Source organism: Perca fluviatilis, chromosome 18 (assembly GCF_010015445.1).
Source record: "Perca fluviatilis chromosome 18, GENO_Pfluv_1.0, whole genome shotgun sequence".
Taxonomy (NCBI): domain Eukaryota; kingdom Metazoa; phylum Chordata; class Actinopteri; order Perciformes; family Percidae; genus Perca; species Perca fluviatilis.
Genome location: NC_053129.1, coordinates 1,438,682 through 1,458,894, shown reverse-complemented (window position 1 = coordinate 1,458,894; position 20,213 = coordinate 1,438,682). Strand labels below are relative to the sequence as shown.

The window sequence follows — 20,213 nt, the reverse complement described above, 5'->3', positions numbered from 1 at the left end:
AACATAGATTACAATCCAAATATAAAAACATAATGGAATATATTGCAGTAAGGCTCTCAGGCATTCTGTATTGCTTTCAGCTATTTATTCTCCTTTGGATCGACTTTTCTAATTATATCGGAGACAGCACACATGTAGCCTAGGCATCATTTACTCTTACCTCCTGTTTTGTTGGGGAAATAACCTCCTTAAATGTGCATATGACAATTATTCACCTCAATGATACATTTATTTTAATTCATTAATAAACCCCTGGACTGTAATATTTCAGATATGTTTGAGCAAATTTCTGCTCATGTTTTAAAACTTTCCCATTCCATCTGTGTTCTCTGAGATTTGGAGGAGTCGTGATATTTAGAGTGAGAGAGAGCGAGAGGTCCGGGGCTATTCATTGAACATTCGCCCGGGGCTAACGACGCCTCTGTGGTCAGTCGATCCCAATTTGATTTCTGTTTGCACTTTAAAATATATACTGTAGCTGTGTACTGAAGTCCAACTGAAATCCTATTTAGTCATCCTTTATCCTCAAAAATAATGTCAATGGGTTTTTCAAACATTTTGTAAATAGTTTTTTATTATTAAAAAGGCAGAAAGGGGATCTATCAGAAGGGGCGTGTCCATGTCTGCTGTTGATTAGTAGGGATGCACCGAATATTCGGCCACCGAAAATTTTCGGTCGAAAATGGCCCAAAAGGGCATTTTCGGTTTTCGGCCGAAATACTTTTATCACCAAAACAATACGGCCGAAAATGTTGTGACGATACAAATAGAAACCGCGACATGCACGTGTGTCAGTACCCGATCCGTTCCACCTGTAAAGCGTCTCCTAGGCAACGAGGTTGAGACGGACCACGGAGTGAAAACAATGAAAAGTGCTCTTAGAGTCTGTCAGCACACGTTTCACTGAGATCTGTTCGGATCCTCTGCACTTCATCGCGACTGTACTTGATCCGCGTTATAAAGACCATTACTTGGATGCGGAAATAAAGCAGGGCGCACGAGAAATGATCCAGGCCGCGATGGATGCGGGAACCCGCGTGGAGACGGAGACGGAGCGTGCACGGAGCAGCGCCCAGCGCAGGAGGAGCTCAGAACGCAGAAACAAAGACTCTCTCTGCACCAGATGAGGGGCATGCACCCTCGTTGTCTGATATGTTCAGTGAAATCCTGCAAGAAAGTGCCTCAAATAATAATAATAATAATAATAATAATAATAATAGGTAAGCTATTCTGTTCTTAGGCTACTATATACTGTATGTGACTATCAGATTGTAGCCATATTTCTGCTAGATATTTCTTTAATTAAACTTTAATATTAATTTATACAATTGCAATGCCTTGATTTTAGTAAAGTTAGTATACAGTCATAGCCATAAATGCAATGCTACTAATAATTGGCTTAATTTCTTTCGGTTTTTGGTTTCGGACAAGAATTTTCATTTCGGTGCATCACTATTGATTAGTCTATATGGATGACGATTCATTTAGGGGATTGCTCCGGTGCCACTGGAAGACCCACCGGATGTCCGTCACCTTCCTCTTTCTTTGTGGATTTGTGAGGACTATGGTTAACTGCTCCTCAGATCTCTGCAGGGTAAATCCAGACAGCTAGCCAGACTATCTGTCCAATTGGAGTTTTCTGTCGAACGACTAAAACTACTTTTGAACGTACACGTTCCACCAAAACAAGTTCCTTCTCGAGGTTATTTTGCAGAGGCACTTCCATTGCGCCCAAGGCGATTGCGATTGGATTAAGGAAACGCCAATAAACCAGAGCATGTTTTTTTTTTTTTTCTATCCTGCCCTCTCAACCCCTTTCATAACACAGCTGCCTATCTAGTTTGCCTAACAGCCACAATCATGCTGCTCAGTCGCACTGCAGAGGAACCCAAACTGCAGTTGGCACCGGAAATCTTATTGATTATCAGTTGATCTTCTGCTAATGCCATTTTCCTCAAATGGGAATTCACAGCTAGTCCTATGACCTTTTCTCCCATCCCGGAGTACTGTGAGGACAAGCCAGACCTTCCTCTGAAGTGCTGTGGAGGAAGGTCCGGCAATGCGAGACTAGTTTTTGATTGACAGCAACTGGCAGGCTCCCTGAGTGCCGGCCGTAGTGAAGGAGAGACAAAGTAAACATGTAGCTGCATGTCATCACGGGCAGACAGCGAGTTGGTAGCAGTCATTTTGTACACAGCAGCATCTAACCGGCCTCATGTGTAGGTACGTTAACATGCTGTTTTATGTGCTATGTATGATTAACGCTATGGTTAACGTTTGGTTAGGTTTAGGGACAAAAACAGCTTGATTAGGTTTAGAGAAAGATTGTAGTTGTGGTTCAAATAACTACTTCGTAAAGGTTGGGGGCCTTCATCATCATGGTGACAGCAGTAACAGCTAGGTCACGCTCAGGGAAGGATCCAACTCTTGACTCTCGATGTGAAACAGGAAACAAACTGCGGTGGCAAAGTCCAATGATTGGTAGACCTAGTGTCGGTCCTCGCCAACCTTAACCCTACGCGGACTTGAATGTGACTGATAAAGAAAGCATTGCATTGAAACTACCCTGATAAATTAAAGGTAAAACCAATGACCACAGAAGTAAAGTAGAACCCTGGTCATCTCCGGGGTTACCACAAATGACAGTCAAAAGTGAGGAGTGGTCATCCATTCAAAATCTCTGCAGGAGCACGTTGAGGAGACAGTCAAAGCTTGGAGAGGCAAGCATTTGTTTGCAAGGAACACAGAAGGAGGAAGTCATTCATTTGAAGGGTACTTCTTAGAGCAATGTGTCTTTATTGTTTTGTCAGAACAGGGAAAGTATCTGCAACACAATCCGGAGTGTAAAGGTCATTTCTATTCACTTCTTTCCCACACAGTTACAGCATTTTATGATTCTCGCACACAGCCGCCCACACACACACACAACGCAACCACCTCCGAATGCAATAGCACAAACTCTTAGGGATTATTTGTGCAGTTAAAGACTTCCTATGGCATCCCAAAATCCTGACAATCCTCACTCGGAGCCCCGACCCCAGCCCGGCCCTGTCAGGAACGTCCGGCTGGCATTAGCGCAGGGCTTTGTGTGCCGGGATCATTGTTTATGTGGGGAATATTCCAACTCAGGATATCCTTTATGTTTGACTGAGCCCAGGCTGCTCTGCAGAGGAACTCAGCATTTCCACTCAACTTAGCAGGAGTCCTCTCCCTCAAAGTGTGGATTATTTTCTGCGCTGTATAATCCAAATCCACTCAGTGGCAGTGGAGCAGAAAGGGGAGCAGATAGAGTTTAGCTTTTTTTTTTTTTTCTTCTGGTGGGGAAATTTGGACATAAGCCACCCTTCCCTCTCAACCCCTTTCATAACACAGCTGCCTATCTAGTTTTCCTAACAGCCACAATCATGCCGCTCAGTCGCACTGCAGAGGAACCCAAACTGCAGTTGGCACCGGAAATCTTATTGATTATCAGTTGATCTTTTGCTAATGCCATTTTCCCCAAATGGAAATTCACAGCTAGTCCTCCTATGACCTTATGTAGCTAATTGGGTAGGATCCCAGCAGACGACTCTGAGATGAATCAATAAAGCAGTTTATACCTAACGCCCACCTCTGCTAACCGAATGGAACATTCAAGCAGTGCGAACAACAGCTGTGATGCATTCAGGGTCTGGTTATGTTGTGAATGGGGCTGGATATACATCGTCACTGATTTGACACTGAATAAATTAAATTCCTGTTCACAAGGTACCGATTAGATTTTTCGATTTGATTCAATATTGATTTGATTAGGTTTATTCAGTTATATTACCAATTTTGCTTGGCTACGATTCTCAGACAACCCATGCTGTAACTTGTACAAGGAACCCTCTAACCTGGTGAATTATTAAAAATATACATGTCGACATTAAGAATTGATCCCAAAGCAGTTACATTAATGTACTTTTTAATTTTTACATGATCACACTACAGCAGTCAACCCAATAAAGTGCAACACCACCGACTCTACAGTCAGTGAGTTTTGAGTGACCAGAGAAAAAGTTATTTCTTCAGTGCAGAGGGTATGATGCAGAGAGCCATACATCTGTGAAAATGGGCATGTTTCTCCCTTGCCAAGATGTTGCCTTACTTTGGAGCATTATTTAGCATGACATGGATTCCTTAGAGCCTCTTTAAAGATCAGATTTGGGATTTTATGAAACAATATCGAATGATTCGAAATGAAGATCGATTTGAGTCAGAAAATGTATTTTTTTAAACCATGCCCTTGTTGTGAAGTGATTGGATCAGACAGTCGGCTCTCCATTCTCCCTGTTCGTTATCACATGCATAGCAGCAGGTCCTCTCTATCTGCAGTCCTATCAGCGAGAGCCTCACATACCCTCTTCATATCAACACTGTTTCCCAGAAAGCCTTAGTCTAGAGTCAAATGACTTGGGAAATCAAAAAAAATGTGATCAAGAGAGTTTAAGTGAACTTTGAAGAAGTGCCCATTCAACTTCCATTTGTCAAACACTCGGAGGCACGAAACAGCTTCAGCCTCCGAGCTGAGCTAACCGCTCTGAGTGCTCCTTTTGTCTCATGTGCTCTGTGATGAGAAGAGACAACTCAAACTAAGATAGTCTGTCAGATAGAGATCTAAGCCCTTCTAAAGGGCAATTCCAGTTTATTACATGTTTCATCATTGTAGCCATCATTTCTGTTTGTAATTATAATACTACTCACTAAATCAATTGTTGAGATCTGGGAATGTCACGACTTTGCTAAAATGAAGCGTGATGGTGCAAGAAATACAAGAGTCACACAATCAGACCATTTGGAAACAAACCCAATCCCTCCCTTCCCCCATGTGTATGTGTGATTTTAAACTTGTGTTTTTGTTTTTTTTCTGCTGAATTGCAAAGCACTTTGTGCTGCATTCTGTGCATGAATGGTCCTGTATGAAAAATGTCTCATTAACTCTCATAACTCATTCAGCGTCTCCTTACCAGACAGTGGCATCCTATTATATATGTATATGTTGTCTAAATAGTGAGGTATCGTAAAACACAAGCTGATGTGCTGTAGCTTAAAGGGGAGTTCCTCCATACTCTGCCATCAAGAAGGGACTGTTGTAAGGTTTTATCTTTCCTAAATGTCATGACTAATTTAGTCTAAAGTAGACATTGGATGGACATCTCTTCTATTTACTGAAGCCTCAGTCAGCAGAACTGTATTTAGTGCATTCAATTAAAATACATAACCCCCAAAGTAGCATATTGCCCGGTAGTTTCACACTTTGCTAGTTTTGCACTGGCAGATTTCCACCACTCTCTTGCTGTAGTGTGAAAATAGTTTCAGTTTTCCCCGTTATCACTAGAGAGGCCGACAGCATGAGAGATAAGCTTTTTGCAAATTGTGCAAAAATTTTAAGTCACACACTTTTCAGTACCTTCTGAATTCTGCTCTGTCTCAGCCACTGTGATGCTCCCAGTCTGGTGCCTCAGTAGAGATATTTGTCTTTATCTAGAGAGGTTTTTAGTCTGCCTGATCCGCAGGGCTTGACATTAGCACACGCCAACCTGCCAAATGTGGGTAGATTTCGGTAACACTGTCACTTTCACTAGCCACTTTGGCGGGTGGCATGCCAGTTATATTGTAACACTGGTGGCTGCGACCCAGTGTGCAGCGGCAGCCTACGGCCAGAGTACGGTGGCCCGTACGGGCACATCAGACCAGCAAGCCGCGGAGATTCCTTAAAATATCCCCCAGAGCTCTGTTCAGCGAGCACACGTGACATGGCAAGCCGAGGCAACAGTTGCGCCTGTACAGGTCATAGACTGTATAAGGTGTAGGTTTGTAGAAGAAATACAGAGAGAGCACGCAGCAGGACAATCTAGCAGGACATTCTGGCAGGATAATCTAGCAGGACATTCTGGCAGGACATTTGGTCTGCACGCTCCACTTCCCGTCATTGAGGGCGCGTGCCGGCTGCTTAGTGACACGCGAGCGCTGCACGTCACTTTTAACTACGTTCAACTAATCTTCTCTACCCCTGCACCACCTAGCCTATGCATTAGAAGCTACTCTTTATGTCTGTGTCTTATTCGGTTTTCATACAAAAAGGAGGTTTACACACATTAGCAGAGCTGAATATTTGATGACTTCAGTGTTATATTTTCTGTAGTCATGATTAGAGCTGGTCAACATATCGATATTATACCGATATCTTGATATGAGACTAGATATCGTCTTAGAGTTTGGATATTGTAATATGACATAAGTGTTGTCTTTTCCTGGTTGTAAAGGCTGCATTACAGTAAAGTGATGTCATTTTCTGAACTTACCAGATTGTTGTAACTGTTCTATTATTTGCCTTTACCCACTTAGTAGGGGTGGTACGGTTCATGAAAAAACACCCGAACCGCTCGGTTCGCTAGTCTCGGTTCGGAGCATGTGTGTACCGCACGGTTCGTCAGTACACTGTTAAGCTGCACTAACCTCTTACTGCCGTAGTGCCCACTTTATACACCTATGTTAAAACACTAACTGGAAATGACGAGCGGGATGGGCGTGACAAACGCAACCCATGGCAGCTGATTGGACGATTGCGTCACATGGGTCTGGCTGGTCCCTAATTTCAAAATAGACTGTCATGGCGGCTCGTTCAGAATACGATCTCATATTGTACTAAAATAGTTCACCGAAACGTGTTTCTGAAAACATTTTAAGCGAGAAATAGGCCATGCAGTTGCTGAATCTGTCTTCATTTCAGATCGACAAAGGTCAGTTTAAAAGATTTTCGTCAGATTTTGAGAGACACCGAGCCGACCGCTCCTCAGGTGGAGTGGGAGGCCGCTGCAGGTCACGTCACGTCACGTGCAGAAATGTCAAGTGGGAGAGAGGCTGACCGGAGCTGTAGGATGCGCCAGCGTCGTTTATAGTCTGGTGTGTGGGAACATTTTGGATTTCATGGTACCTATGATGAAATAAAACAATATATAGAACTGCCACTGTGTGCATGTTTTGTGCAACATGCATTCAATATGCTAATTTTAGCTATATATCATATGCTGAAGTATATTCTGGAGTGTTAAAGATTAAAAGAAAAAATAACAAGAACCGTACAGAACCGAAAACCGTGACCCTAAAACCGTGATACGAACCGAACCGTGGGTTTTGTGAACCGTACCACCCCTACCACTTAGTCATTATATCCACATTACTGATGATTAAAAATCTCATTGTGTAAATATTTTGTGAAAGCACCGATAGTTAACACTACAATATCGTTGCGGTATCGATATCGAGGTATTTGGTCAAAAATATCGTGATATTTGATTTTCTCCATATCGCCCAGCCCTAGTCGTGATTTAGGTGTTTACAGTACTCATTTACATTTTAAAGTGTTGTAAATCTGGTTCTTCAAGTTAATTGTCCGCTTTATTCAAATAAAACCGATTAAAGCGTAATTTTCCACAGTGGCTGGTGGGCAAAAAAGTTCATGTCCAGCCCTGCTGATCGGAGTCCAACTGGACTGAGGCAGCCCAAATCTCAGCTTCTGTCAGTGGACCGTCCAATGTCTGAAATAGTTTGTGTCTGGATTCACATTTCTGTCAGTTCATGCAGTTCAGGCGCTGGATTTGCCTGAGATAAGCAGAAACACTTGCATGGAAGGGCAATGTTGCACCTTGCCAAAGGCGCTGCAACTTTGTTGTAGGGAGCTAGCTGATGCTCTTATTAGGAGAAACACACACAAGTCAACCAGTACAGGGCTCAGTGGCTTATTCCCTGACAGTGGTTGGACAGGGAGTTCATTTACAGATGGAGTTCTCAAACTACTATATAGCATTGTAACCACAATTAAAAGAGAACGAATGATTCATCTTTTTAGAGTGTAATGTTACATTTTGTGTTAATTTAATTGAAGCAGTATTGAAATGAGAGCCGGATTAGGTTTAGTTTGGCCCTGAGGAGTTTATTTCTTTAGTACAAATATTTTCTTCAGTTTCTTCTCTGTTGTCTCCTAATCATGGACTATTAGTTATGTTTATGTTCTCCCCACCAAACCTAAAAGGGTAGTTTAACAATTTTAGTTTTTCTTTTATTTGTATTGTTAACCTCCTGCTGCGATCTGTTAAAGTAAAATATTATGCTTTTTGGCTTTTTCCCTTTCCTTTATTGTGTTATATATCTTTTTTGCGCATTTGATATAGGTTTACAAAGTGAAAAAGCCCAAAGTCCCCCCCAAAGGGACTTACCATCTCCAACAGAAACCACTGTTCACAAACTGCTCCAAACAGCTCTATTGTAGTCCAGCCTTTACTTCAGAGACAAACGTGGTCACTTTGGAACACACGTTATAATGCTCACCTAGCTGCTAGCGTAGCACGCCCTCATACTCTGCTTCTGACTGGCTAGTAGTCCTTACCTAGGTACTGTCAGGGCACGCCCTCATACTCTGCTTCTGACTGGCTAGTAGTCCTTACCTACGTACTGTGCATGTGCGACTCCCAACAAAGATGGAACAGAAGTGAGATGTCTCACTCTGTAGCTAAAACAGAGAGCTCAACACACAGGGTGAAAAGAGGAGCTGCAGCAATGTGCAGTACAACAAAAAGATGGTGTTTTTTGAAAATTAAACCATGTAAACCTATTCTGGTACAGCCTCTAAATACAATTGTGAACCTGAAAATGAGCATAATATGAGCACTTTAATACCTCCTACAATGATCCGAAATGTCTTTATCATGTGAGGGAGATGCAGGAGATAAGACTCAGTAGGGAGAACGTGACTACAGGTACTTTGTGAGAAGAATTTTGATTCTGCAAAGGTTATTCTGCCATTATGAAGCCAATTCAAGCACAGGAAAGCTGCAGTAGCAAATAATTAGAGTAAGGGCTGGGTACCAAATTCTAGACTTTTTAGGCACCGACTGAATTACCTCTAAAGTATCGAGTATCAAAATATGTCTCATCTTTAGGGTTGGGTACCGAAACTCGGTTCCAATAGGGAACCGGTGCCGACGTAAACGGTAGTAACGAGACCGAATAAGAACGAAAGTTTCGGTGCCTCATTTCGGTGCTTGACTTTACACTACACCTGACAGCATGTAACGTTAGCCTACCTTTAGCTAGCAGCTGGATTAAACACCGGTAAAATGCTGACAGCTAACGTTAAACAGTGTAAAGTGTGACTGTATTTCACTGTGGAGGACTTCAACAGCGCGATGTAACAGTCTGCTCTGCAGCGCAGCAGCTGCCGTTGTCGCAATTCATAGATATACAGTAGTAGTACTAGTAGTACTAGTAGTACTATGTTTATATGGTCGGAATTAAACAACACAGACGGTGCGTTCACTTGCAGCTGCCGTTGTCGGAATTAAACAACACAGAGTTTATTCACTTAAAACAACGGTATAATTATTAAAAAACCCTTTTTGTATTTTAACTAGTTCAACAGCAATTTACTGGTGAAATAAGTTATTGTTATTGTTATAGTTATTACATTATTATTAAATCTTTAATTTTGACCATGGCCTTAGCAATAAAAAAGTCACTGACTGTTGTTTACTACCCTTATTTTTTTTCTTCTTCTTTTTTTTTTTTAATTTATTGAAAAGTACCGGTTCAGGCACCGTTTAGGCACCGGCACCGTTTTAAAAGTATCGATTTAGCACCGGAATCGAAAAAAAAACAAACGATACCCAACCCTACTCATCTTTCAATACCTAAGGAGTAAATCTCCTTCGCGTCAGTGAGCCAATAAGCACGCAGCATGCTTCTACCAAGATCTAATACTGCTGCTGATTTGCTGTCTAACATTACATGTCGTAGAGACACGCAGGAAACTCTACGTTACACAGAGACGACTCACGTAAAATGAGCTGGAAAATAAATACAAAGATTTGTGCCGTAATGTTGTAATTTCTTTTTGTTTTATAAAATTGGTATCAAAAAATGGATCGTTTAGGAACCGGTATCGAAGTCACGCTACCGGTATCGAAGTCACGCTACCGGTATCGAAGTCACACTACCAGTATCGAAGTCACGCTACCGGTATCGAAGTCACGCTACCGGTATCGGAATTTTTTTAATGATACCCAGCCCTAATTACAGCAGATGTTACCATACACGACCAGACAAATGAGTTTAGTGTGCTTGGAACTGACTTGCTTGTAAAATCTCTAACTGACAATAACAGAGGTGTTAGAGCTGTTCTGAAGGACCATACGAAGGCCGGGCATAAAGCCTGCTGCAATAGCTTCTCCCTGGCTGCATCTCACTGACCCCCTGATCTCTCTCCAAAAATTCTCTCCCTTTTACATGTCTTGTAGGCTCGACACAGACAATAGAGTGTCTATTCAGGAAAGCCCCAAACATTATCAAACTCAGCCAATCCATCAAGTAGAGGTGGAGATTTTTCACTGGATGATTTAAGGTTTGGCATGCTGGTGGCACCAGATAAAAAGTTATTATGATTCAATGGAGTTGCTGGCCCGGCGAATACGCCAAAAAAAGTTTCTAAGCTTCCAGGTTTACTTCCTTAATATGTGGCCCACTAAATATGTGCAGTAGTGTTTCCCCTGCTGGCCCTGCCCACAAGTTCCGGCTTGACCCATAGATTTTACATTGTGCTGATGTCACAGGTTTTTAAATAGTTTTTCTCGGCTACGGGAAAGTTTTGCAATTATGAAAAGCCCATGGATCAAAAATTCTGAATAGAAAGGGTCACAACCGACCTTGTTTGCAGTTCGAGGTGTCCTGGCAGCAGTTGTACAGGCGTCTCTTCTCCAATGCTGGCCCACTGGGAATATCCTTTCTGGGGTCGCAGGGGGATTTCTCTGTGCAATACCACGCAAGATGGCGCCTGTATTCGGCTTTGCCTCCGTCACCTCTTCAATAACTCGGACACTAGTGCTTTGCCTAGTGGTATATTACGCCATTTTAAGCCAGTCAACTAAATGCTGTGTCTCTGCTGTTATTCAATATGATCGGCACACGCTATTTCATATCAAGGAGCAAATGAAAGACGTGTGTGTTACCTGGGACAGGTATAAGGATTATTTCCCTCCACTTTTTGAATGCGCCACGTCATCACCGGAGTACCTCCTGCTAGTGAAACGCTGCGGCAGGAGAAGGAAGAGAGGATCGAGGGATGGTGTGCAGTCCAGGCAAAGAAAGCAGGGTGGTCAAACATCATGGATCGGTGGGTCCAGATCTGTCGGAGCCGAGCGGTGCCTTCGTCTGGTTCCAGTCAGTGACTGGACATGGGAGTCCAGCTGTGCGCCGCTGGCCTCAGCCTCCCTATGTCACTCCGATCGGATCTTTCCAACCCGGCTGACTCGGATCTTCGCTCCGCGTGAGCATGTCCTGCGAGCCATCACGATAGATCGTGCTCTGGCTATGCCGAGGAGCTCCGCTGATCAGCGCGCACCTCCCGGCCATTGCGCGCGGCAAATGCGGTTCGCTTTACTGAATGCCCGCTCCATATCAAACAAGGCACTTTATCTTGGAGACTTGTTCATAAACGGAAATCTTGATTTCACGGCCCTCACTGAGACGTGGCAGCAGGAACAGGAATATTATCATTTAAATGAACTGTGTCCTCCGGACTTCTCCGTGTTTGGAACTCCACGGGTTGAGCGGAGAGGAGGCGGCCTCGCACTCATCCGCAGAAATTGTTTTCACTGTAGGCTTACAAATCCGGAGCCTTTTATCTCATTTGAGCTTCAAATGACAAAGGTTGGAAATACTGACTTCTTTTATTGTATATTAATTTACCGACCTCCTGGTTCTGCACGAAAGTTCCTAGACGAGTTTTCAGATTTTTTATCTACTATTATTAAATTAGATAAAGTCTTAATTCTTGGTGATTTTAATTTCCACATTGACGATTCCTCTTGTAATGTAGCGTCTGAGTTTTTAACACTAACAGACTCCTTTAATTTAAAGCAGCATGTTTCTGGTCCTACACACACAAAAGGCCACACTTTAGATCTTGTTTTCTCCTTTGGCCTAGACATAAATTGCCTGAATGTTATGGATGTTCATGTGACTGACCATTGCTGTGTATACATTAATGTGTCTTGTAATATGGTCAGTGATGCTCTTACAGTGGTGCCCAAAAGGCATATTATCAATCAAAATGTTATTGAAAAATTTTCAGAATTATTTCAACCCAAATTTATTGAGGATTGTACTGATGCAGAATTCCTTGCTAATCACTTTAATGACCATTGCCAGTCTGTTCTGGACATAGTGGCCCCTGTAAAGCACAAAACGACCTCTCCTAAAAATCCTTGTCCCTGGTTAAATGAGGAGATTGCTTCCTTTAGGAGAATATGCCGCAAGGTAGAGCGCTTGTGGAAATCCACTAATTTGGAAGTGCACAGACTGCATTTAAAGGAGCTTATTCTCTCGCTAAACGAAATGATGAAGCAGGCTAGATCTAAGTATTTTTTTAATCTTGTAAATCAGAATAAGAGAAATCCAAAAGCTGTATCAGATATTATTCAGAATATTGTTTCACCCTCTACTCCTTTGGTGCCTGTTTTCACCACCGAGGACTGCAACAACTTCTTAAAATATTTTGTTAATAAGGTGAAGGAAATCAAAATTAGTGTAAAAACATCTGATGAGAGCCCAATTATGGTAGCTACCCCAAATTGCTCCTGGGCTAACTTTTCTACTGTCTCATTAGATGATGTCATGGTCTTACTTAAAACGATGAAACCATTCTCATGCCCATTGGATATATTACCAACATCCTTGTTTTTTAAAGTGATAGATCTTGTTGCTCCTTTTGTTGTTAAAATTATTAACATATCACTTTCCACTGGGATCGTCCCAAACTATTATAAACAGGCAGTGATAAGCCCCATTTTAAAAAAGCCCAATTTGGATACTGCGGAGCATTCCAATTATAGGCCAATATCAAAACTGCCTTTTTTTTCAAAAGTCTTGGAGAAAGTAGTATCTGAGCAGCTAATAGCTTTTCTAACTAACAATGAACTCCTGGATAAGTATCAATCAGGTTTCAGAAAGATGCACTCAGTGTCAAATGATGTTCAGATGGCTGCTGACTCGGGAAGATACTCAGTATTGGTTTTATTGGATTTATCAGCAGCTTTCGATACAGTGGACCACAAAATACTGTTACATAGATTGGAAAAAGAGTTTGGTGTGGTTGGGCCTGTTTTAAAATGGTTTTCATCTTACTTGAGTGATAGAAATATTTCTGTATATGTAAATGATATACTGTCTGAAACCACTCCATTCTTAAATGGTGTTCCTCAGGGCTCTGTCCTAGGTCCACTTTTATTTTTACTGTACATTACCCCTCTTGGAAAAAATTTTCGGAAATGGGAGGATTGTTCTGCATTGAGTACTTTTACTTTATTACTTTAAGTGCATTTTCCTGATCACACTTACAGAGTTTTTCTTAAGTAACATTTTCAACACAGGACTTTTACTTGTAACAGAGTATTTTTTACAGTGAGGTATTAGTACTTTTACTTAAGTAAAGGATCTGAACACTTCTTCCACCACTGGTTCCTAGTAAAGTCAACATGACTGACTTACTGTATATTCAAACCTGAGATGGATCCTTATTACCTCAGTGTGCTGCAGCTGCCAGTGCGGCGTCAGTTAAACCTGATTCTGAGCTTTATTTTCTCTCGTTAATCTGCTGAGCGCTGACACCGTTTGTATCCCTCCTGCAGGAGTCACCCTCTTTGTGGCACTTTATGACTACGAAGCGCGGACAGAAGACGACCTCAGCTTCCGGAAAGGAGAAAGGTTCCAGATTATCAACAGCACGTAAGTCGCTACAGCTGCTTATCAGACTGCCTGCACCCAAAGACTCCCTCGTCTTAAAGTGGATGGTGCTGCTGGGAGGGGAGCACACAGGGTTGAGGTAAAAGTGGCTGCTTGTACATGGGAAAGTAGTGTTTTGTTTTTTTAATCTGGAGCCAGCCAAAAGTAATTCTGCTTTATTTGAGTTTGTGGAAGTATAAGATTAGAAAAATCATTTTCAGTTGTTAGACCCAACCTGGGAGCCCCAACACTGACAACTGAAGTAATTTACAGGCGCAGAAATGGCTTCAATCCAATGAAAATTAAATCTATAGTGCATAGTTTCTGTCGCCCCCGTGAGGAATTCTAAGTAATGAAAACAAAACTGCCGGCGCATCCACATTATACAAGCCTTCTGGGATCCCGCACCCCCCCTCCTCCACGCAGTTGCTAGTAGCCAAGGAGGACACAGAGGATTAAAAACACATGACAGACTCTTCAGAAGAGGTCACAGGGTACCTGCGGGGTCTTAAAAGCATTGAAAAAGTCTTACATTTGATAATCTCAAATTAAGGCCTTAAAAGCCTTGAATTTGGTATACAAAGTCTTGGATTTCGTTACAAAGGTCTTATATTTTTCGCCTTTCCTAGGATTAAGTTCATACTGTAACAAAATTAACTGTTACTAATGTAGGCTAATTTAAAAACTGACCGGAGGACCGACACACAAAGTAAACACGCCTCTCTGACTGGTACAGGGGGGGGGCTAACGTTAGCAACCAAACAATCATAGATAGCTAAAACGTTTTAGAAATGATTTCCATCTTCTGTTATTGTATGTAAAGAGAAAAGTTTATTATTTTACAGATTTCACAAATTTCAGTAAGACACGTTATGCCGTAAACAGTTTAAATCTGAGCATGCGCAACTCACATTTGCACTCGACCAGAGCCGGTCTGACTCGGCTAACATCGGGTATGACACGTTATGCCATAAACTGTTTAAATCTGAGCATGCGCTACTCAAATCTGCACTCTACTCACTTTGGGTAGTGACAGCGTCTTATAACAAACGGAGTGAGCAGCTCTAAGACCTGTTGATCCGTGCAGGACTTCAAGGTGAGTGGACTGTTTAGAGACCATGTGACTACAGGTAACGTTAAAGGTTCGCTGCTACTGTAGCGGAGCTGCAAGTAAACCAGGGCTCTCAAGTGTCACACATTGAGCGTGACAGTCACTCATTTCGGTCTTTTGTCTCGCAGTCCCGTCACACATTGTATTTCTCACGCGGAAAAACTATTTATAATATATTAAATTAATTCAATTAATTAATAAATATATATTTAATATGCGCCCATAATTTTTCTGGCGCGCCGCTCTCACTATGAAACTGACAGGAATCAAGCGTGTCTCCCCCATTGACATATATATATGGAGTTCTTAGTTGAGCCTGCCACTTATCAGCCAATCAAAAGAAAAAGAAAGGGGCTACACAATAGCCAATCAGAAAATAGCACTATTGTATCTGGGTAAGATTTAACGCAACAACCAATGAGAAAAAAGCATGGAGCAGCGTACAGACACTTCCCTAAACCTTCACTCATTCAGAGACCAGAGACCCAAACGGGGCTCTGTGTCTGTCAGACGGTCTGATATTTACCGTATCAGCAGAGCAATCACGTAATGCACAGCAGACTACGGTGCAGGTAGATTATTTTCTGAAATATAGTGACTTTATTCTCATAATAGCCTAGTTTTTTTTTTAAGGTACTTTATTTTTCTCAAAATATCATGACTCCTCCAAATCTCAGAGAACATATTTTGAATGTGCACAAAGTTTTGAATATGAGCAGAAATCTTGCTCAAAACACATCTGAAATATTACAGTCCAGGGGTGTATTAATTCATTAAAATGAATTTATCATTGAGGTGAATAATTGTTATATGCACATTTAAGGAGGTTTTCCTGTCCTTAAAACTTAAGAGCCCTGAGTAAACGCTGAACTGAGCTGTGTGTTTTCAGTGTTAAACACAGCTGCAGGTATTCATGCACGACTGTTGTTGGTGATACAGAGGTGGAAGACTTACTCAGATCGTGTATTAAAAGTAGAAAAAACAGTGTTGTAGAGTTACAAATTACTTTTCAGTTACAAGTCCTGCATTCAACATTGTCCTTAAATAATAGTAAAAAAATATTATCAAAATATACTGTACTTAAAGTACCAAAAGTAAAAGTGCTCTTATGCAGTGTAATTATCTTATTTTATTGGATTATATTATAACCCAATAAATTGTATTAAATGACTGATACTTTAAATACAATGTGTTATTTAATTCAAGTAGCCTACTTGTACATAATTATTTTCTAGGTTTTGAAATTTATACAGATTTGACATTTTCCCCTCATACTTCTGTCGGAATGGGTACGAAGTTGGCATTGAATTTCATTTGAAATGGTATTAAAAAGGTCTTAAAAAGCCTTGAATTTAAGTTGGAGGATCCTGGGGGTACCCTGGGTCATTATCTTCACTTGAGTTTCTGTGCGGGAAAGTCACCAGACCCCGCAATCTTCTGAACATAGTCCTACTGAGAAACCCAGAGAGAGTTGTGTGGAGCTGATAGTCTTAATTAGCTTTGTAGCAACTCATTTGGCAACAGCTTGAATGTAACAGACGTTCACTAATATCAAGAAGTTACACACTAAAGCTTTAAGAAGACAGAACTGGCAGCAAAGCATTTCAAATGCAGCTAAAGTGGTGGCTTGATCATGCTATATGACACTCAGCAGTAAACTCAGTTTATTTAGGGTTCACCCAGGGCGGGGCCAGAGCTCCAGCCAGCAGGGATGAGTGTGGTGGGCCTTGAACCCTTCCCTCTGAGCTTGGAGTGGAAGTGCCCTGTTCCACCCACAGAGATGTTGGCTAATCTGTCCTCCGGCCTGCAGAGGTGCAGACGACCAGTACTGTATGCGCGTGTGTGTGTCGGGGGGGGGTGTGGCATTTTCGCTCCCGCGAATCAAATCTTCTGTATTGAATACTTTTACTGTTAATACTTTAAGCACCTGATTATACTTACATAATTTTACCCAAGTAACATTGTGTTTTTAGTACTTTTACTTAAGTTAAGGGTCTGAATACTTCTTCCACCACTGGGCGATGGGAGAAGGGGCATGATCATCGTGGCCTCAGCTTGGGGCCGGTTTTCATGTTGGTTCTGTCTACGTGAGGCTGTGTCTCAGCCTGCTGGAGTGGCCCTCAGCTGCCTCTCTGTTTGTTTGGGTCGCTGCAGTGGTGCAGTGACATTTGAGCGGGCCCGGGAGACTGCTGGGTCTGTGCCCCGACCCGTTTATCTTTTAGGTTTGGTGGTAATTATGCTGCTCTGCGCAGGTGCTGTGCAGTACTGCAAAGTACATAGTACAAAGTAGTACATAGTACAAAGTGTGTATGTACAAAGTACATACACACATATCTCACATACATAAAAATCACTCACAGAAATTTAAATAGTTAACCATTTGTGAAGTGATTACAAAGGTTTGGTATGGACTGACCATGTGATGAAATGACCTTGGTAGAGTGTTTGCAGTGGTGGTAGTGCAACAGTTAACAGTGCAGGGATTGAACAGTGCAATAGCTTATTATTAAATATTAACACAACAATATATAACAGGGAATAAATTATAAGATGTAGATGTTATGACCACAGTCCAGATTGTGTAGGAGGGCTAATGGCTCATGCAGAAAAGTCCAAACGGAAACCAAACTCATATGGGAGTCCATTTCTCCCCTCCCCTCCCCCTATTGAAGAGCTGGATGGCCCTGGGGACAAAGGACCTCCTCAACCTGTCTGCTGAGCATGACAGTGACAGAAGTCTGCCACTGGACATGCTCCTCTGTTTAATGGCCGTGCTGTGTAGTGGGTGGCGGCCATTGTCCTACTGTATGTAGCGTCACTCAACTGCTAGCTCTCATTTCTGTGGAAACAGGTAAACACACAGCCAGTAGGCTGTGGGTCGTTTTGCAGACCTGGAATCATGAGCGTAGTATTTCTGAAATCCAGGCAGCAGCCCTGGTTCTGTATGTCAGTCTGGATCGTAATCAGGAAAGGGTTTATTACCACAGTAAGTACCACCTGCCTTGGTGATTGATGCATACATACACAAACAAACATTAAATAGAAATAGAAATAAATACAGAAACAAATATATACAAAATAGCTGTTTAGAAAAAGGACGGTGCAGAATGCAAAGAAATATATAGTAAGAGCAATGGGCAGATGTATAGTCCAGGATGAAGGTTAGTGCAAAGTGTAGTGACTGGGAATATGTAGCCTGAAAGGTGAAATCTAGGGTCCCTGCCGCCCCTAGTGCAACTCTCACCCTTGGCTAAGTGTTAATGTAGTTCAAATATTAGTTAAAATAAGGCTTGTTAATGCACCACGAGTGTTGCTTTTATGTTTATGTTTTCCTCCAAACAAGCACAAACTGCTTTCACACAAACATACAGTGTCTCAAATATAAAAATGGTAATGCTTTTGCCAAATAACTCCTCTCCCCTGATGAATTCTCAAAGCTCCCTGCCCTGCTGTACATGGCTGTCTTATCATCTCCGCCTCTGGCCCAGCAAGGTCAGTCTTCCTCTTCACCACACCCAGTTAGCATCCTGTCCCAGTTAGCATCTTGCACATTCCAGCACACACCTCGGCCCCCGCTGGGCCTCAGCCAGAGCAGGAAGACACCGTCATTAGAGCCGAGACTCCCTCCTCTTCCTCTTCTCCTCCTCCTCGGCAGGGGCCAGAGAGAGCTGCATCCCCCCTCCCCCCCCCTCCCTCTGTCCTCTCCACCTACCTCGTCCGCCCACGCCTCACTGCTTCAACCAGCCTCAAATATGGACTGGACACACTGACCCCTGCTGGACTAAGGTGATAAAAGGCTAAAATCCTCGTCTGCTCCAGCCTGTCAGAGCTGGCAGGAAGCAGGGGTGACTGCAGGACTTTTTAAGTGGGGTGGCACTGGGGGGGGGGACCAATAATCAGTGGGTGGGGGGGGGGTGACATTTTATCAGAATACAGCAGAGAAAATATGCTTAGGAAATATTGGAAAGGATAGAACAACATAATGTAATCACATTCATTATTAGTTTTACTTGTTTTCATTTTTAAATAATTGCATATCCGAATACAATACACATTTTCTATAGGCTCAGTCTGCCAATTTAAAAAAAAAAAAAGTGTTAGTTCCATGGTATCAGAATTTTGGATAGTCGTCATGGAAACATTAATAGGTCATGTGACAAGGGCTGGCAGCCAAGTGACGGTACTCTGATCCAGTGGAAATCACAATTGTCAGATTGACGGCACTCTAGCCCAATGGATTGGTGGAGGGGGGGGGCACCGGACCACCTGAGCAGGCAGGGCTCACGTGAAGCAGGGCCACCAGAGATCCCAGCTGACAGAAGGCTCCGTTGTCCCTTTTTGCTTTGTGATGGCATCCCTCAGGCGACAGCCTCCATCCCTCAGTGTGTATATAAGCCACTGTGTTCACCTCAGGCTTTCTATAACCCCCTGGGAGTGTACAATTGCGATGCTTCATCAGACATAATCAGAAAAGTCGACGCTGTTAGTAAATGAAATGACTTTTGTTCTGATTGAACCGCTAGGCTGTGAATAAACACGCTGTGGTGTTGTGTGTACTGTATTCTCTCATCAGCTGTCACCATGGGGAGGGAGGATTCAGAGACAAGAGGGAGGGTCTTTGTTTACTCTTGTTGTTGCTTTCTGTCTTTTTGTGGCAGGGCAGAGTTGGTTTAAGGAGGTTTGTTTTTCTGGAGACAAAAGAGGCAGCGGGACAGACTGGGGCCCGCCCCGCCCCATCTGTTTATGTCTCTCCGGCTCCATGCAAACACACATACCGACACATCTTACACCGCACAAACACATTCTCTCGCTCCGGCATGCTCTTGGCTCTCAAAAGGCGGATTGTTGCGGCTCCATCTCTCCCTCCTTCCCCTCCCTCCTGAGGGATCCTCCATGAACAAAGGGAAGCAGGGCCTGTTTCTGCCTGGGACGTCGTCCCCAGGCGATCCCCCATCATGGCTTTATTCAGCAGAAATGAAGGACCAACGACGTCTCTCCTCCCCCTTTCCTCCACTTCCTTCTCTCTCTGTCTTTAGCGTCCCTCTTACACAGCCAAAGACATTCCCTCCTGGTGCGTAAGGGATGTGATAGAAACAAGCACGGGGTGGCACAGTGTGTCAGAGCACAGTGATGGAGGGGGGAGGAAATGTACATGAGTGATTGTGCATTCATGTGTAAGCACTGGTAATGCTGGTAAACCACTACTGCTAGCTGTCCCTTGAGGCAACCAGATACTGATGTGTGTGAAGAAGAAGAGAGTGGCAGAATGAAGAGAGAAGGCGAGAAGAATAGAGGAATGGAAATG

General features: G+C 42.7%; 1 protein-coding gene across 5 annotated transcripts in view; it reads left to right on the top strand.

Annotated features, from left to right (window-relative positions):
* fynb (FYN proto-oncogene, Src family tyrosine kinase b) overlaps positions 1-20,213 on the top strand; it is a 116,525-nt gene that overhangs the window by 57,129 nt on the left and 39,183 nt on the right. For all 5 annotated transcript variants that reach the window (XM_039782606.1, XM_039782603.1, XM_039782607.1 and 2 more), the window contains one exon: positions 13,704-13,800. In XM_039782606.1, the coding sequence (XP_039638540.1) occupies positions 13,704-13,800 (97 nt within the window). The remainder of the gene's footprint in view (positions 1-13,703; positions 13,801-20,213) is intronic.